Genomic DNA, 16,835 nt, shown 5'->3' on the forward strand with positions numbered 1-16,835 from the left:
TAATAAACCTGCTAAATAATTATACTATCAAGCAATGAAGAATGCTTCCATTTTTACTGTAGTCTTTCGTTACTCCACCTGTGTCCAGTATTTGAAACCACCCTTCAAAACATTTTTTTTCATGAACCAATTAACTGATAGAAAGTGAATTACACAACTGATATTGGAAAAATTTAATTACCTGTTGCTTAAAATATACAACTTCAACCTTTCCCTTGGATCATGGCCAATAGGGTTCTATACAGCAAACTTCTTTATCATGTCACAAAAGATGGGCATTTCCAGACTACTAATTCCCAGAGCTCAATCTTTTCAGTAGGTGAATCACATCAACCAATTGGATGCAAGCATTGTACAGTGGCAGTGCTGCTATTACATGTCATGCATAGTAAATTTTCCATGCTATCTGACTGGTAGCTGCACCACACCTCTCCCTGGGATAACCTGGCACGTTTCCTGTTGTACAAAGTGATATATAACTTCCTAACAAGTGCTTTAATCATCCAGTAGACTATAGCACAAGTCTGAACACCAGCGGAGATTTTATTCTAGCTTTCTAACTTTTTATAGGCTGTAGTCATGCTGAAAGAGCTATGTGCCGGGTTCAGTTTCAAGCCCTTCCTAGCTGAGCTGTTAGGAACTTTTTTATTTGTTTTTATTGGCCTGGGTTCAACTCTAACATGGTCCTCATCCCTTCCAACAGTTCTACAGATAGCCTTAACTTTCGGTTTGGGAATAGGTACCATGGTGGAAGCAGTGGCCCAAATCAGCGGGGCCCATCTGAACCCAGCTGTTACTGTGGCATTTCTTATTGGAGCCAAGATATCAGTTGTAAAGGCCTTTTTTTATATCATCGCGCAGATGCTGGGTGCAGTGATAGGAGCAGCTTTACTTTATGAGTTTGTCCCAGATGACATCAAAGGGAGTTTTGGAGTGAACCAGGTATGTTTAATACAAACTATATAAAAATAACACTTTTTTTATTTTTTGTTTTTGTATAGTTTTTGTTCTTTTTACATTCAATATATTTCTTATTTTTAATGGAGTATTGCTAAAGATATATTGCCCTTTTGTATACCTGAGCAAATCTCTGGGCACAGTACTCAGTACATTGATTAATATCATCTTCCATGCATGAGTTATTTATATGAAATGCTAAAAGAGATACAAAGTCTACATGACATTGTTTGGTAGTTATACATCTACAAAGCTATGTATCCTAGCTACAGAACAATTCCCATGAACCCTCAGGCAGGCTTAGATTCCTAAAGCATACGGTTAACAGGAACCTAATAATTACATGCGATTATGATCTGTCTGCATTCCAGTGTTGTTTTGCATTTAATAGTTCATAAAGTTGTTGAAATTCAATCTAATGCAATAACACATCATTGTCATTAACCTGTATCACTGAACAGCCAGCCAACAATACCACACCCGGACAAGCTGTCGGCATTGAGATCTTCCTGACATTTCAACTGGTCCTCTGTATCTTTGCCACAACGGATAGCCGGAGGACAGACAACGTTGGATTTCCAGCCATATCTATTGGTCTTTCAGTTGTCTTCGGGCACTTACTTGGGGTATATATATTTATATATGTATATATACTGTACATACATAAACAACCTGTCCTTCACATTTTAAATATGCCCTTTTCACTGATTAGGTGCAAGAGTAAACACTATAAATATTGGTAATGATAAATGTAAATGAGGAATACAATGAAACCTACAATATTTAGCGGCCATTTCCGCAAAGGATGGAATTGGCATTCCATTTTTTTCAATGTTATTTCTTTTTTTTTCCCGATTTTTGGAAACAATCAGAAAAGATCCATGAATCCATGTCTTTTTCCACGGAGGTGGCTGTTAATTCATAAATTTAGCAGTTATATCCACAAATGCAGATCCGGTCTTTCAAAGAGTCGGATCTGCAACCGCGAATCCCGGCCGTTTCCCTGCAAACGTCCAGGAATGAATAGTCAAATACCTTATTTTAGAAAATCGGAAGGGGAAACATTTAATACCCCCCTAAATTGCAATCTCCAAAAATGCATTACCACTTAAAGCAAAGATGTTGGATTATCATTATCCTGTATCCTCTTCCTCCTCCATAATGCATTGCTATATAGTTTATATTACAGTATAGTATAGTTAGTATATAGTATTTATTACCGAAAGATCTATAAACTCCTCACCCTGATTTTATGGAGGAGATTTATGAAAGCATGTAGAGATAAAGTACCAGCTTGTTACTGTCATTTTACATACTTTTGGGTAAATTTAAAATGTATAGTCCCAACTAACCAGCTCCTAGCTGGAATTTTTCAAACACCAGCCTGTAACATGGCAGTTAGAAGCTGATTGGCTGTTACTTTATCTCCATCCAAAACTCTGTAAAGAGACCTCATAGTTTGATAAATGAAAATTAGGAGTCAGTGGGGCAGATGTATTAAGCCTGGAGAAGAGATAAACTGGAGATAAAGTGAAAGAAGATATAAAGCACCAGCCAATCAACTCCTAACTGTCATATTTCAAACACAGGGGAAGATTTATTAAGCTCGGTGATGTGAAAAAGTGTCTGGTTTTTATCACCGGCCAAGCAGCTCGTACCTGACATTTTTCAAACCAAGCCTGTAACTTCATAGTTAGGAGCTGATTGGCCAGTGATAAAAACCAAACACTTTATCACTTCACCGAGGTTAATAAATCTGCAGCACAGTTCATTGGCTGGTGCTTTATCTCCTTTCACTTTTTCTCCAGTTTATCTCTTCTCCAGACTTAATACATCTACCCCAGTGCTTGGTACTTGATTTCTTTCACTGTATCTCACTCAGGGGTAGTTATCTGTCGTTAAGGGGAATATGCACTATCCCTGTGCTTTAAAGCAGGGGATACTGCATCCCCTGATCTATCACACCGGCGATGCGGGTCCTCTATCGGTGGCGTTGCGGGGGAGGCGGCTTAGCGCATGCACTAATTTTAGTACTGTGCCCATCAGTCCTACCTAATTTATGAATCTTCTTTTAGCACATTCGTTGCTGTCTCTCCCCCTTGTCCATAACGCCTGATTTTTTTGTCGCTGCAAGCTTCTCTTCTCTTTTTTTTTTTGTTCTTTTCAATAAACTTTATTGATGTTGCGCCCGGGCGCACCAGACGCTGGAGCTGCCGGGGAAGCATTGAGCGGATGGAGGAGAAAGGCTAATATTACCTTAAAAAGCAGGAATAATCCTGAGGAAACGGTGCCTTCTCCTCACAGGCTCAGCTTCCCTGCTTCGCCTGCTTGTCCCCGCCGTCCATCGAATGTATCTGCGCATGCGCCGGGTACACATCACGAGACAAGGTAACCGGCGCATGCGCAGTAGTTAGTAGCAGAGGGGAGCGCATGTCCGTTATGGGAGGAAGCGTATCCCCGTCGGGTGGGGATAACGCACTCACATAAGGAATACATCAGCAATAATACATTCAGGCGAACTGCGGGGCCACTTCACCACGAAAAAGTGGTGAAGCGAAACTTGTTTCATAAAGAACGTTAACAACATGTTAATAAATCTACCCCTCAAGCTCTTAAGTTTACTGTCTCGGGGGTTGGAATATGTTTTTCTCTAAACACCATAAAAGAGGTGCAGGCTTTACTTTTTGTCCACCAGGCGATGTCTACCCACACTATATTTAGGAACACACATTAACCTACTCGGTGGCCGATATGCATAAATCTCCCGCCTTTATGATACAAGCAATATCACTATATGGAAGGATGTCACATTTTATGTTTTACTACAGTATCTCTAGCCATCAGGAAAGGTGTCCAAATTATTGATTTGATTATTAATATAATATGTTTTGTCCTTATCTAGATATATTACACGGGATGCTCAATGAACCCAGCACGTTCTTTTGGCCCAGCGCTGATTACTGGGAACTTTCGATACCATTGGGTGAGACAACTCTTTAGGATTTTTATTTTTCTGTAGGTCATTGTTAAGAGACCATTCATGTGATATCTCTATATACTGAATTAATACTTTATTGCTACTGTATTTGTATCTGAGTGAGGATTTGCCCATTCAGCTGAAATCCTACACAAGTGTTTTGTGTCATCCTTGAAAGGTCTTCAAGGTCTAAGTTCTAGATAAAGTAAAATATAAATAAGTGATTATAGTGAGCACATGTCAACCCATGCGATGAACCTTACATTTACATTATACTATTTGAATAAAGTTGGACATTGTATACTACTAGTGTTATGAACTTTTGGAATTACTCACTTCTCCAAAGTCATTGGTGATTCAGCAACGTTCTTTATTTTAGCAATATAAAGGGGTGAATTCAATTAGCCACTGCTTCCCGCTGATTGAATTGACTTCTAAGTATTTAAGTCCAGAGGATTTCAGAGATAGAAGAAGCTTTAATCCTTAGTTTATCATGTGTATTTCAAGCTTTCGAACTCAGTTGTTTAGTTTCATTAACTAGTAACTGGGCCTGTTTGTATATATATTTTTTTTTATTCTGTCTTCCCCTACCTTCCCAACCCGCTTTCCTCCATCTTTCTCATTTCTTTCCCACTTCATTTTCTGTCTACCATTCTCATCTCTGTCCCCCTCCACCATCTCTCTCTCTCTCTCTCTCTCTCTCTCTCTCTCTCTCTCTCTCTCTCTCTCTCTTTTCCTCATCTACATTCCCCTCCCACATTATTCCTCATCTCCTGTTCCCTCTCACTCATTTATCTCTTTCACATCTTTATCCACCACCCTCCACGTCTGATCATTTAGTTTATGTGACAACATACAGTATACAAACACTTCAAATATAGTGAAGCATTTCTTACTTTAATGCAAAAGTTTACCAGATTCAATTTAGAGTGCAGATGTGAGGTAAACGTGGAAGATATTTTAGGTGATAACTCAACAGCCAATCAATTCGTAACTATCAAGTTACAGACTGGGTTTGAAAGTGACAGTTAGGAGCTGATTGGCTGCCGCATTATCACCTTTAATTTGATCTCTTCTCCATTCTTAACATATCTGCCCATAGAAAATAAGTCAAATATGGTAAGAGGAATAAGAAATGTGTTTTTTTTTTTTTTTTTTTAAAGAAGGAAACCAGCAGGCTATAGTGTAGGCAGTAGTTTTGTGCACTGAAACAATATTTATATATTTAAACATTGAATGCCATTTTGTGCACTGAATATAGCTTTGGCTCACAAAGGGCCATATTCATTGCAGCCGGCGGGGGGTTAAACAGCGAGGATCGCTGAAAACAAGTGACCCTCGCCGTTTAACCCCTGCGCCGGCCGCTCACTGTATTCAATGTTATGGGGGAACCCTCGCTGTCAGATGAAATGAGGATTCCCCCAAACAGCAAGGTTCGCAGCTAATGCAGGGAGCCCATTGCATTTATCCGTGAGCCACGCTGTTTTGACGGCTACACCTGCTGTTTCCCCCAAAAAACAGACATATTCTGATTTGATACTTAGAAACAGAGAGATATCATGTATTTAAAAGCGTTCCTTTTCTTTTTTTCCCCCTTGATACAGATTTTCTGGGTGGGGCCACTCGCAGGAGGAATCCTTGCATGCCTGGTTTATGACTATGTATTAGCCCCTTACTCAGTAAGCACCAGCCAGAGAATGGAACAACTACGTTGCAACATTTTACAAGAGAAACAAATAGAGGAGAGACGAAAGCAATCTGTTAGCCTCAATTCTATCCAGAGCCAACCAAATAACAAAGAGAAAATGTAACACAAAACAGAGCCTTTATGCTGATATTCACAGATGAACACAGCTCTTTCTATGGACGTGATAATGAATATACCGTATAGTACAGAATGTCCCATTACTCTACATATGGTCAAAAAAGTTCTCCCTGTACGTAAGTTTTGTTTGACCCATGCATTACACTGCTCAGATGCAGGTGACCCTGGACAAGTTGTGCTATTGCTTAGTTGCCCAAAGTGTTTGTCACCTGTGCCGTGTGAATCATCATGCTCAAATCCAAGGAATACATGAGCAGACTGAGGCAAACAGAGCTCCAGGCAACAGACAGCTCCCACTAGTGGCTTAGCACTATCCCCCCAGACCCAGCAGTGGTTTGGAGCCACTGGGTAGCTGTGGCCACTGGGAGGTCTGTCGGGTCTACTGCCAGGACCAGCAGATACTTGTTTGCGGTCCCAGTGTGCCTGCCCCCATTAAAATGTCCCTCACAAAATGACCTCCTCCTCATAGAAGAAAGTTATTAAGAATGCAGTCTTCATTTTGGCAGGGACATTTTTAATGGAGTCAGAAGCAACAGACCTGGTAGTAACATCCGCTGGAAGGGGATCCACTGGTTACATGGCAGGGGCAGCTGAAAATGTTTGGGGGGGGGGGGGGGGGCACCATAATTGTAGTTACCATTTAATTGTAGGCCACCATTAGGTAAATTTAGGTATAATTTGTCATGAACACTGTTAACATTTCCCTTGAAGGAATGTAGGGGTCGAGTAGTGCAGCCAGTGCTGTCGAAACCAGAGTTCTCACCAGGCACACCATGGGTTCAAGAAAGGGAAGGGGGCCATGCCTTATTTGTTATATACGAGCCCCACAATTCAGGAAGGATGTACAGTGCCACCTGGCTAATTCATCTGTTTTCTCCATTAACAAACCTTGAGTCAATTTAGGTTAAAAATAAAGCAAATCATTGTAGGATACTGTTTATATGAATTCCTTAAAATAAAAATCTAATTAAAGATTTTCAGTTGCAAAAAAAAAAAAAAAAACATTAAATCAAGAAGACATACAGAAGAAGATACAAAGTGCAATATATGAAATACATAAAAGATAACCAATAGTAAAGTCTGATTGTGTATGTCTTAAAGGTACAAACAGACCCTTCAGAGTGTGTGTGTGTGTGTGTGTGTGTGTGTGTGTGTGTGTGTGTGTGTGTGTGTGTGTGTGTGTGTGTACATATAAAATATAAATGTGTTCTCAGTCTTACAAACATGCTTTATAAGGTAGAAATGTAATAACCAACTACCTTTGTGTATTATAGTGTACATAGAAGAGCTTTGCTTATACACTCAATGGAATTGCTTTGATATTGTTACAGTATATAAAATCACTTTCTGTTATACAGTACCTAAACAGCAAAGAAGTACAGTACAGTATACTTCTCAGTGATAAACTACAAAACTGGTTTCTAAGACAAGAAGCCCTATAGTATTATTATTTTTTTTTAAATGACAATGGTACTATTATTACCTTATAAACTGTGTAATGTAAATGTTATTTTTATAATAAACATACTTTTATTAGTAATAAAATGTGTATAAAGCTGCTACTGTATAAATAAGCAAATATTGTATAGACATAATTCTACCCTTTATCGGAGATGTTATTATCAGTTCAAGGTGCAAAGTGTTATCCCATTAAAATGATTATAGCCACTTCTTATATGCTGCCACATATATCAGTAGAGTTTTACTTATTTGATATGTACAGAGTATAAAACACTCCAATATGTTCTACATGCAAACACTTTACCAATAAAACACAAAAGAACTTTATAGAAATGACTTACAGAAGTTCTGACAAACACTTAACATCAATAAGCTATTCTACTCAATTACCTCCACTCTACACAGTTCACACAAAACTTACATGTGTTCTCTTTCTACACTCATACATATCATTAACCCCAGGCCAACATTTCTGTGTGACTGGATCATACAGCACATCAAGAACCTTTGCAATCTGGCTGGACCATTATGCGATAGGTACTGTGGCACCTATTCCTTGTGTATAAATGCCTTTTTCCTTTAGATTGTAAGCTTGGAAGCAGAGACTTCCTGCCTCTATGGGCAGTATCCTGTTTAGGATTCGCTGCACATTCACCACTGCCCGCCGCGTTCCGGAGCCTCGCCGGCTCCAGTATTCAACGAGTCATGGGCTCACTGCCCCTGACCGGCGAATTTTAACTCCTGCGGCGATGCCGCAGGGAGCCTGACTACGGGGGCAGGGAGATGGAAGTCTCCCTGCCTGCCCCAGAACGTTTGTGGGGGGAGGTGGGCTCCCCGGGAGCCAGGCAGCACAGGTTGCCCCCCGGGATAGCCAACAGGGGACCGGGTATTCACTACACCCGATCGTGCATATGTAATGATCGGGTGCAGTGAATATATGAATATCTAATGAGCAGGTCGGCTCCGGGCCCCCTGCTGGCTGCTGTGTAAAAAAAAAAAAATATTTTTTTTTAATTAAATATATATTCATGTGCTTACAGCACATGAATAAAAATAGCATGCCCCTCCTCAGAATAAAATTCCTGATTTTTTTACACCAAATGTAAAAAACAAAACACTTTATTTTAAAAGTTCACATTCCACTTCATCATAAAAAGATAGCGATTGCTACTCGGTGAATCATGGCGATAAAAACCTAGAAATGTATTCACCATCTAGTCATTGAATAGGGTGATTCACCAATTTAGTCAAAAAATCGCCGTACAGCACAAAATCGCCATAAAACATGGCGAATCAGCCTCATTGAATGCTGCCCTATGTCTGTCTGTCATTCTCAAGATTGTTTTATTACTATTTTGTTCCGTTTGTAAATTTTAATGTAATGTGTTGGCGCTATGTAAGTAAATATTCATAAATAAATTATAATTATTCAATCTGCTCCCACACAGTGCGATACAATTATTTTAAAGTACTGTACACAATGGCCCTTAATCTGGTTCACTCGCAAAGGCAAATTCCTTCTCAAATGGACAAAACCATGTGCACTGCAGGTGGGGCAGATGTAACGTGCAGAGAGATTTAGATTTGGGTGAGTTATTTTGTTTCTGTGCAGAGTAAATACTGGCCGCTTTATATTTACACTACAATATAGATCTCACTTTGAAGTAAAACCCCACCCAAATCTAATTCTCTCTGCACAGGTTACATCTGCCCCACAGTGTAAATGATTGCAGCTTTAAAAAAAAATGGAGATTTCTTACCAAATCTCTCACTTCCTGAATCTCTCATCCTATTAAATCCCCCCCTTTGGGTGTTAGTCAGTCCAGATAACATGTGTGCCCATTCACAGGCCGGGCTATAAGTGATAGACTGTGTATGTCTACTGAATGTAGCGAGCATTTGTGATGCCACCCACAATAAAATCCTGCTAATTTTTTAATTGCTGGCCATATGCAAGTTGATTGACATAAAGCCAGCATTTTGGGGATAGTAACTGTCTGTTTTCTGGAAATGTCAGGGAAAACATAGGTGTTCCCAGGCATTTGAGGGGAAGGTGTGTGACGTCAGCTCCAGACCCGATCCCACTGTTTCTATCGCAGACACCTAGTTGGTACTGGGCTACGCACAGACTGCATAAACTGGAAAAATCATTTGACGGTGAGCAGTTGGGAATGGATCAGCAGCTAATTACTGATCCAGCTAATTTTCACAAGCCTTTCACTGTGGCTGGACAGTGATTACCTAGGCTATTCAATTACGCAGGGCTATGCAATTTAGCAGACCAGCAATCAACTATGAATAAGCCCCTTTGTGTGTATATTTTCTTATGATTGTATTTATTATTGATTAATATAGATTGTTTATGGACCGATTTACACTGTGTGATACTGTTGAGGGATATAAACAAACTTTATTGCACCAGCACCAGACACTGATGTCAGTAGCACTATTGAATAACTTTATTAAAAATGTCGAAACCAGAAAAAATGCAACTTAATACCCTGCTCACTATCACTCATTAGCATTGACGAAGATGCAATTAAACATTGAAACGCATAGGCATGAAGTAAGTGGCGTGAGAAATTACAGAGCTTGACCTGGTCCATCTGGTCTTGAGCTGACTTGCTTTATGCTGATCTATAGCATCTCTATGGTAGGTGAGCAATAACAACTCTTTCTGCTACAATTTTATAGAATATATGTTTTATTTTCATACCATTTTGGAGTGATATTTATTAAGGTTCCTCTTAAAAATTAATACATGTAATTTTATATGCATATGTCCAGAAAATATACATTGATGGGCTTCACTATTGTGTTGAGTTCGGTTGATGCACTGACTGATTTCTCATTACTGTTCTCACCATACTGTAGTAGATCTAATAGCACTTTTTTCCAAACGTTATAGTGGAGAACTTTCTCAAATGCAGTATAATGCTACTGCATCTTATCTCATTTCCTATTTTATGGAGACTTATACCCTGAAACCATTGGAATAGCGACATTGGTAGAATCCAGTGGATATCAGTTAAATAAGTAGTAGAACAGGCTATATGATTACTTTTTTCCTACTTTTGGGACATTATAAATCCATATGCTTCAAACGCATTGGGAGCTGTCAGATTAGCACTATGAATCCCTCAACTCCCAGCATTGATCTCACCCAGATACTTCTGGTTCCTAGCGAGGAGCTCAGTGGCTTGAGCCAATAGCAGAGAAAAGGACCAAAGCCACAGAGCACTGAAGTGGTGTAGGGCTAGCACTACCTCTTCTATAGGAATAGGGATAGCGCTACCTCTACTATAGGAATAGGGCTAGCACTACCTCTTCTATAGGAATAGGGATAGCACTACCTATACTATAGGAATAGGGCTAGCACTACCTATACTATAGGAATAGGGCTAGCACTACCTCTTCTATAGGAAAAGGGCTAGCACTACCTCTTCTTTATACACAGTTGATAGTTAGGATAGGGCTAGCACTTCCTCTTCTATATAAACAGTTGCTAGTTAGGATAGGGCTAGCCCTACCTCTTCTATATACCCAGTTGCTAATTAGGATAGGGCTAGCACTACCTCTTCTATATACACAGTTGCTAGTTAGGATAGGGCTAGCACTACCTCTTCTATATACACAGTTGCTAGTTAGGGTAGGGCTAGCACTACCTCTTCTATATACCCGGTTGCTGTTTACTCAGACTCAATCATGTCATAAACCATGTATAGGGTTGATATGGTTTTTCTTGTTTCATTGATTATAGCGCTCATCTATTTGTTTTAAAATACCTCTTGTTTGTACCAGTTATCCTTTATAACATATTACCTGGCTCACTAAACCAAAAGCATTTTCTGAGTCTTAAGTAACATTATATATGCTGTATACCAGGGCTGGGCAGCACCGGCCCTCCAGATGTTAATGAACTACACATCCAAGGATGCTTTGCATTAGTTTTGCTATGTAGCCATGCTAAACTGATGCAAGGCATGCTGGGATGTGTAGTTCATCAACATCTGGAGGGCCGGTGTTGCCCAGCCCTGTTGTATACAGTTATGCCTTTTTCATGCATTTTTTTTACTGTCTTTAGTATTTTATAAGGTAAGATAACTTGCTGTACAATGCAAATCTAATATTTAACTTCTTGACCAAACGAAAAGCACATCTCTTACTAATTATGCATATGTATGTATGAATGTTTGAGCAGGTCGGTTAAAAAGTAGGTTGTCAGGATATTGAGTGCATTGAGTGGCATGTAACTAATGTATGTTGTCAATGTCTATCTAATGCATGTCTAACTTTTTTTAATGTCTAACTAATGCATATCTAACTTTGGTTAATGTCTAAGTAATGCAGGGCTAACTTTTGTCTATGTCTAACTAATGCATGTCTTACTTTAGTCAATGTCTAACTAATGCATGTCCAACTTTTATTAATGTATACCTTGTTAATGTCTAACTGTTATTAATGTCTAACTAATGCATGTCTAACTTTTGTTAATGTCTAACTAAAGCATGTCTAACTTTTGGTGTGTACCTATCACCTGTCTAACTGGACATTGTCTGTGAGCTATACCACACCCAAATATATGTATAAATGTTGTTTATTGAACTACACCCATTCCTTAGGTATGGCCAGACATTTGGACTTGGTGATCTACTGAAGGCTAAAAAATGTTTTGCGATCTACCAATTAGCCATGGACTCCTGAAAAGGGCACCTGGCCTCATGGCATGGGCCGTGGGGACTGGTCAGCAAGATCAGGACAGTTGGAAGGTATTTTTTAGAGCTCTGAGCCAACATATCACGCTTAAATTAATTAAAAAGTCAGCAAATATGTCATTAGATCTCCCCAACGCTCCTCTTGTTTGCCCATCAAACCTCATATATGAAAAGAATGAAGATATTATAACTGGAATAACCATTTTCAAAATGCAAAGACACCGTCTAAAATACAAAACAAATACAACTGAGTTACCAGTAGTTACCAGAGCTATTAATGATGGGTAATCAGTTGAGGATGAGCTATATATTATAAAGAACATGAAATATGAATATGAAAAAAAACTCAGACATCATTTTAGACAAGCAAGCTGAATTATGATCTGGTGTTTTCCAAAGCTGCCACAGAGAATGAGTCTGATCCTAGGTAAGGTTTTTAATAAAGGCAGCAGATTCCCTGCCATTGTTGTAACTGCTAAATTATGAAAAGGAGTAACAGAAAGTAGAGAGAAAGACAAAGCCAGGGTTGACGGAACAGCAACTCAGAAATGTTGGAAGGAAGGGAATGGCAAGTTGTAAGGACAAAACAATATTAGAGAAAGGTACATATAGTGACATAGGGCTGAAGAAAGTATTGATTGTAAAGGGAAGGAATACAGAGAATGAGAATGAGAAAAAAAAGAGGCTAGGTGATTTTAAATACCTGTAACCAACAGGAATGCACCACAAGGTCTCGTGCAGAACGCCATGTGCAATGCAAGGCCAAACTGTAAGAGAACCAGTAAGTATAAAATACATGGTTTCCCTCAGCTCACTGCATGGTATTAGTAATCAGTCTTGAACACTTAGGATAATAGAATTCAGAGATATTGGTTACATATATTTGCACAAATGTATTATAAGCCTTCATTTGTGATCTGTATAAAGCTATATGCCACATTGTGAAAATGTACTAGCTTACACCAGGGGCCTGAGTCTAGTTCATTCGCTCTCCTGCATGTTCGCACAGGGGAGCAATGTTTTTGGTGCATGTAAGTGCATGTGCAGGCTTCATTTGGCCAATTGCTTATTTGCCAGCTCGTTCACAGTGAGCAGTGCGGGTGGGGGGCATGATGCGGTGGCAAGGGGTAGCACTTATGGGAACGCCCAGCGTTTCATGGGCTTCCCCAGGAAAATGCTGGGCGGTCCCACGCTAATGCGGCCATGATGCTGATGAGGGGGGCATGCAGCTGACATCAGCGGATGACTTAGATCTGCGAGCGCTTTCAAAATCATTCGATGGTTGGATGAATGATTTCGGCCCCGCACGCAAGACTGTGATTGAATGTTTATGCTAAATAAAATGTCACACTGACACATACATAACAAATATATATATAATTTGGAGACTGTCGGGATGGAAAAAAAAAGGCTAAGTGCAATCCGGAACCGCATCATTAGAGGATTTTTTCTCTCTTATGTATATTTTTGTTATGTATGTGTCAGGGTGACATTTTAATGTGATTACAAATCTGTTGGATTCTACAGAGTGCCTGTGTGTGTAATTACCAAAATATACTGGTAATGATCAAATACTAATGATCACAGTGTCATTGTTCTCATTTTCCTTATTCAAAAGGAAAATTCAATAATCCTCTATTGTGCCATATTCAGCATTCACAGTAGAAAATTAACTTGTAAAAGTTGTCCAAAGTAACAATATATTTATTGCAAGCCAATGAGTTCAAATTAGATTTTGGAGTTAGGGGCCAAACTCATAATTTAAGCTTTAGGGGAAATAATTTTCAATGTTCCAGAAGAGGTAGGGAAGGTCTCCTGGGGTTGAAAAGATGCTTGTTTATACTTTAATACTATACTTTCCTGCAATTACCTGCTCAGAAATACATTAGTACTGACAAACCATTGTCTCCTGGGTTAACAAATGCCTCTGTTCTACTACAAGCAGCCTCCTCTGCTGTAAGACGGAGAATCCTAGACCACAGCATGTCTACTATACACTGCAACTGAAAGGAATGGCTGAACATGTCTTTATGATTTGATCTACTGGTTGCTATTTTTTACTTCTATTCTGGCACTTTGCTCGGAGAACAATGCAACGATAAGTGACACAATCTGTCAATATTGAATTTGATAGAGATCCCAGATTTTTATTAAAGCAAATGAGCTTGCCAAAGTAATATAACAAGGATATCACAATTCACAAAATACATCAATGCTCAGCTTTGCCAAACTGTCAGACTCACAATTTATAAGGGTATTTTCAATTCATATTACCTCTCTGGACTTCGCATTACATATATAGGGCGTATATTTACTGAAGCCTAAACCAAGTATAAATGGCAGTTGGTTTAAGTATCCTGCTGACTTTACAGACCCCTAATACAGGATTTGTCTTACAATGAGCACAATAACGTGGCAGTGCTGCAGTCTTCGTTATTCACAGCGGTGAATGATCTGGGCAATTTAGCATTATGCTTGTAGCCATTCAGTCGCAATTCATTAATGCACGGAGGGTGGCACTGTCAAGTGGGCGGCAGAAGACTTGCCCACTCTTCCAGGTGTCTAAGAGAGATAGACCAAGTTAGGGAGCCCCCCAGATGTTCAAGGAGAGCATGCAAGTCTCCAAAAGGCCACTAGTCAGCTACTATGGTTTAGATATGTTCGGGCTTTAGAAGAAAGTGATCACAAAAGCATTATGTGCAGTTTTAGAACCAAAGTGTAAGTCATAGTTAGCACTTCATTCCTCACTAGGAAAGGATTTCTGCCTCACCTTGCCTCACCATATCCACAGGAGAACCACCCTGGAAATACAGACCCAGTCAAGTACCATCCGGAAGAACCACCACCAGCCCCCCCTTGTCCCCCCCTTGTCCCTTCATTTACAATTGGATTACAAAACTCTGCAACAATAGTAGAGGTCGAGGACACAGTTCCGCCCTTAACATCAGGCGATAGGAGTTGGTGATTCGTGTCATCCTGGGCCACTCCTGGTATCAACATCTTTGTGTCCTCCCTCCATATTGCACGTTTGGGGACTGTATCACAGCTACCACTGGACGTTTTGGACCTTCCCCACCACCAAGTGGGTGATATCAGTGTCCATCCATCTGGACGTTTGGGACTTCCTGGGTCAAACCCACACATGGTTTGGTTTGGTGAGATGATGATTTTAATTATCTGACTATCAATTGTCATTGTTTTTAGCCTGTATATTTTCTGGCTTACAGTTTTATAAAGTATATTAAATCTTCTGTGATAGATCTAACCAATCTCTTAATTTTTTATTTTGATTATATGCAAAATATTGCACACATAACCATCCCTATCAGCGCTGCCCACCCCATTTTTCTTCTTTTTATTTTATTAAATTGTTAATTAAAAAGCATCTTGAAAGTGTACAGGACCTTATTACCACCAGTGATAAATGATAAGTAGACCCAGTGGAGTAACTCCCAGAGACCATGGAGGCAGTGGCTGCCAAGTTCCAGCTGTCAAAGGGGCCCCATAAAAGAAGGCTGCTGAACTTATGGGGCCTAAACATATAGCTATTGCTTAGAAACTGCCCAGGGATCACTATGTGTGTGTAGGCCCCATTAAACTTGTTTTACTGTAGTTAGATAAACTGATATTGTTTAAACATTACTAAATATTATTCCAAAATCCAGATAAGTGTGATGAAGTGTGTACAATGTTCAATCTTTCTTTTTTTTTCCTTTACTTCTACCCAGGCTGAAAAAGGTGTTGTCCACAAACTGATGACAGTGATGTTGTTGAGTACAAAAAACATGGGACTAACTATAGTGGGTGCTGGGGGTATCATTGCTATGGGGCACAGATACTTAGGGGGCCTGACCCATGTTTTATAGTTGCATTCCAATTTCTTAGATTTACCTGGTAAGCATTTGGGCCCATTGCCCAGCCAGAATTGTGAAACATTACTTTTCTCAAAAGATCTGTGTGTATTAGATGGTATATTGGTAAAGGTGTACTGTAATATGGCGTAATCTGAGAAGGAGACAATAATGTAACTTAATAAGAACTCTGGGACTTTAGTGTCAAAATTACTGAGGACAGTGGTGATAACAGAATATACTGATCAGAAAGAAATAATCCTTACCTTGAGTTGATCGGACCACTGCAGTAGGTTCCCCTATAGAGTCAGAAGAACACCAGCAGGTCCCACCACAGCATTCAGTCACACCTCAACCCAACCCATCCGTGGAAGAGATGGCACAATCCCTGGAACATTTTCACCAAAACCAGGTAAAATGTATGGCCACACAGACACAGCAACGGAATGCTATCAGCAGCCAAATATGAAAACTAACTAATGCCACTATAGTGGCTTAGATCACAAGAGCCTGAATTGCCCATAAAATTGACATGCACCTTCTTTTCTTTTTACAAATTGTAAAAATGAAATGTATTAGTTTAACCCTTTGAGTGCCAACATCTCTTTGAGAGATGTGCAAAATATTGGCTAAACATGCCAGCGTCGCTCACATTTGCTATATAAATTCATATAGAAATGTTGGGTACTTGTGTAGTTTCACGGCGCCAGCTCTACGCTATGCTATGTTTGAATCCTGGCAGCTGGCTAAATGGCTGCCTTACTTTTCTAAGCTACGTTGTCAGCGTAGCGCCGGCAGCAGCGCTACGCTAAGTTTGTTAAAAGCTACGTTATCAGCATAGTTCAACGGCTGCCTTACTGCTGTAGTTAATTTGAAGCTACGTTATCAGTGTAGCTCATAGGCTGCCTTACTTGTGTAGTTTCACGGCGGCAGCTTGAACTACGATGTCAGCGCAGTGACTCCACGACAGCCCAGCGCTGACAGGTCATTGTGGCACTTGTAGTTCCACAGAGAAATACACAGCCCGGCACACCGCTAACAAAGGGGGC

General features: G+C 39.8%; 1 protein-coding gene across 2 annotated transcripts; it reads left to right on the forward strand.

The window, feature by feature from the left end:
- Positions 1-579: 579 nt before the first annotated feature.
- LOC146059172 (aquaporin-2-like) lies at positions 580-6,847 on the forward strand. Of its 2 annotated transcripts, none has more exons than XM_083171293.1 (4): positions 580-946; positions 1,423-1,583; positions 3,860-3,940; positions 5,539-6,847. In XM_083171293.1, exons 1-4 carry the CDS (start codon positions 580-582, stop codon positions 5,743-5,745), a joined length of 816 nt encoding a protein of 271 aa, XP_083027419.1. In that variant the 3' UTR covers positions 5,746-6,847. The 2 variants fall into 2 exon arrangements, with proteins under 2 accessions (XP_083027419.1, XP_083027418.1); XM_083171292.1 differs by having other exon boundaries at positions 580-942; positions 1,419-1,583.
- The last annotated feature ends 9,988 nt before the right edge of the window (positions 6,848-16,835 follow it).

The sequence above is a fragment of the Crinia signifera genome, chromosome 2, assembly GCF_055691185.1.
Source record: "Crinia signifera chromosome 2, ASM5569118v1, whole genome shotgun sequence".
Classification (NCBI taxonomy): Eukaryota; Metazoa; Chordata; class Amphibia; order Anura; family Myobatrachidae; genus Crinia; species Crinia signifera.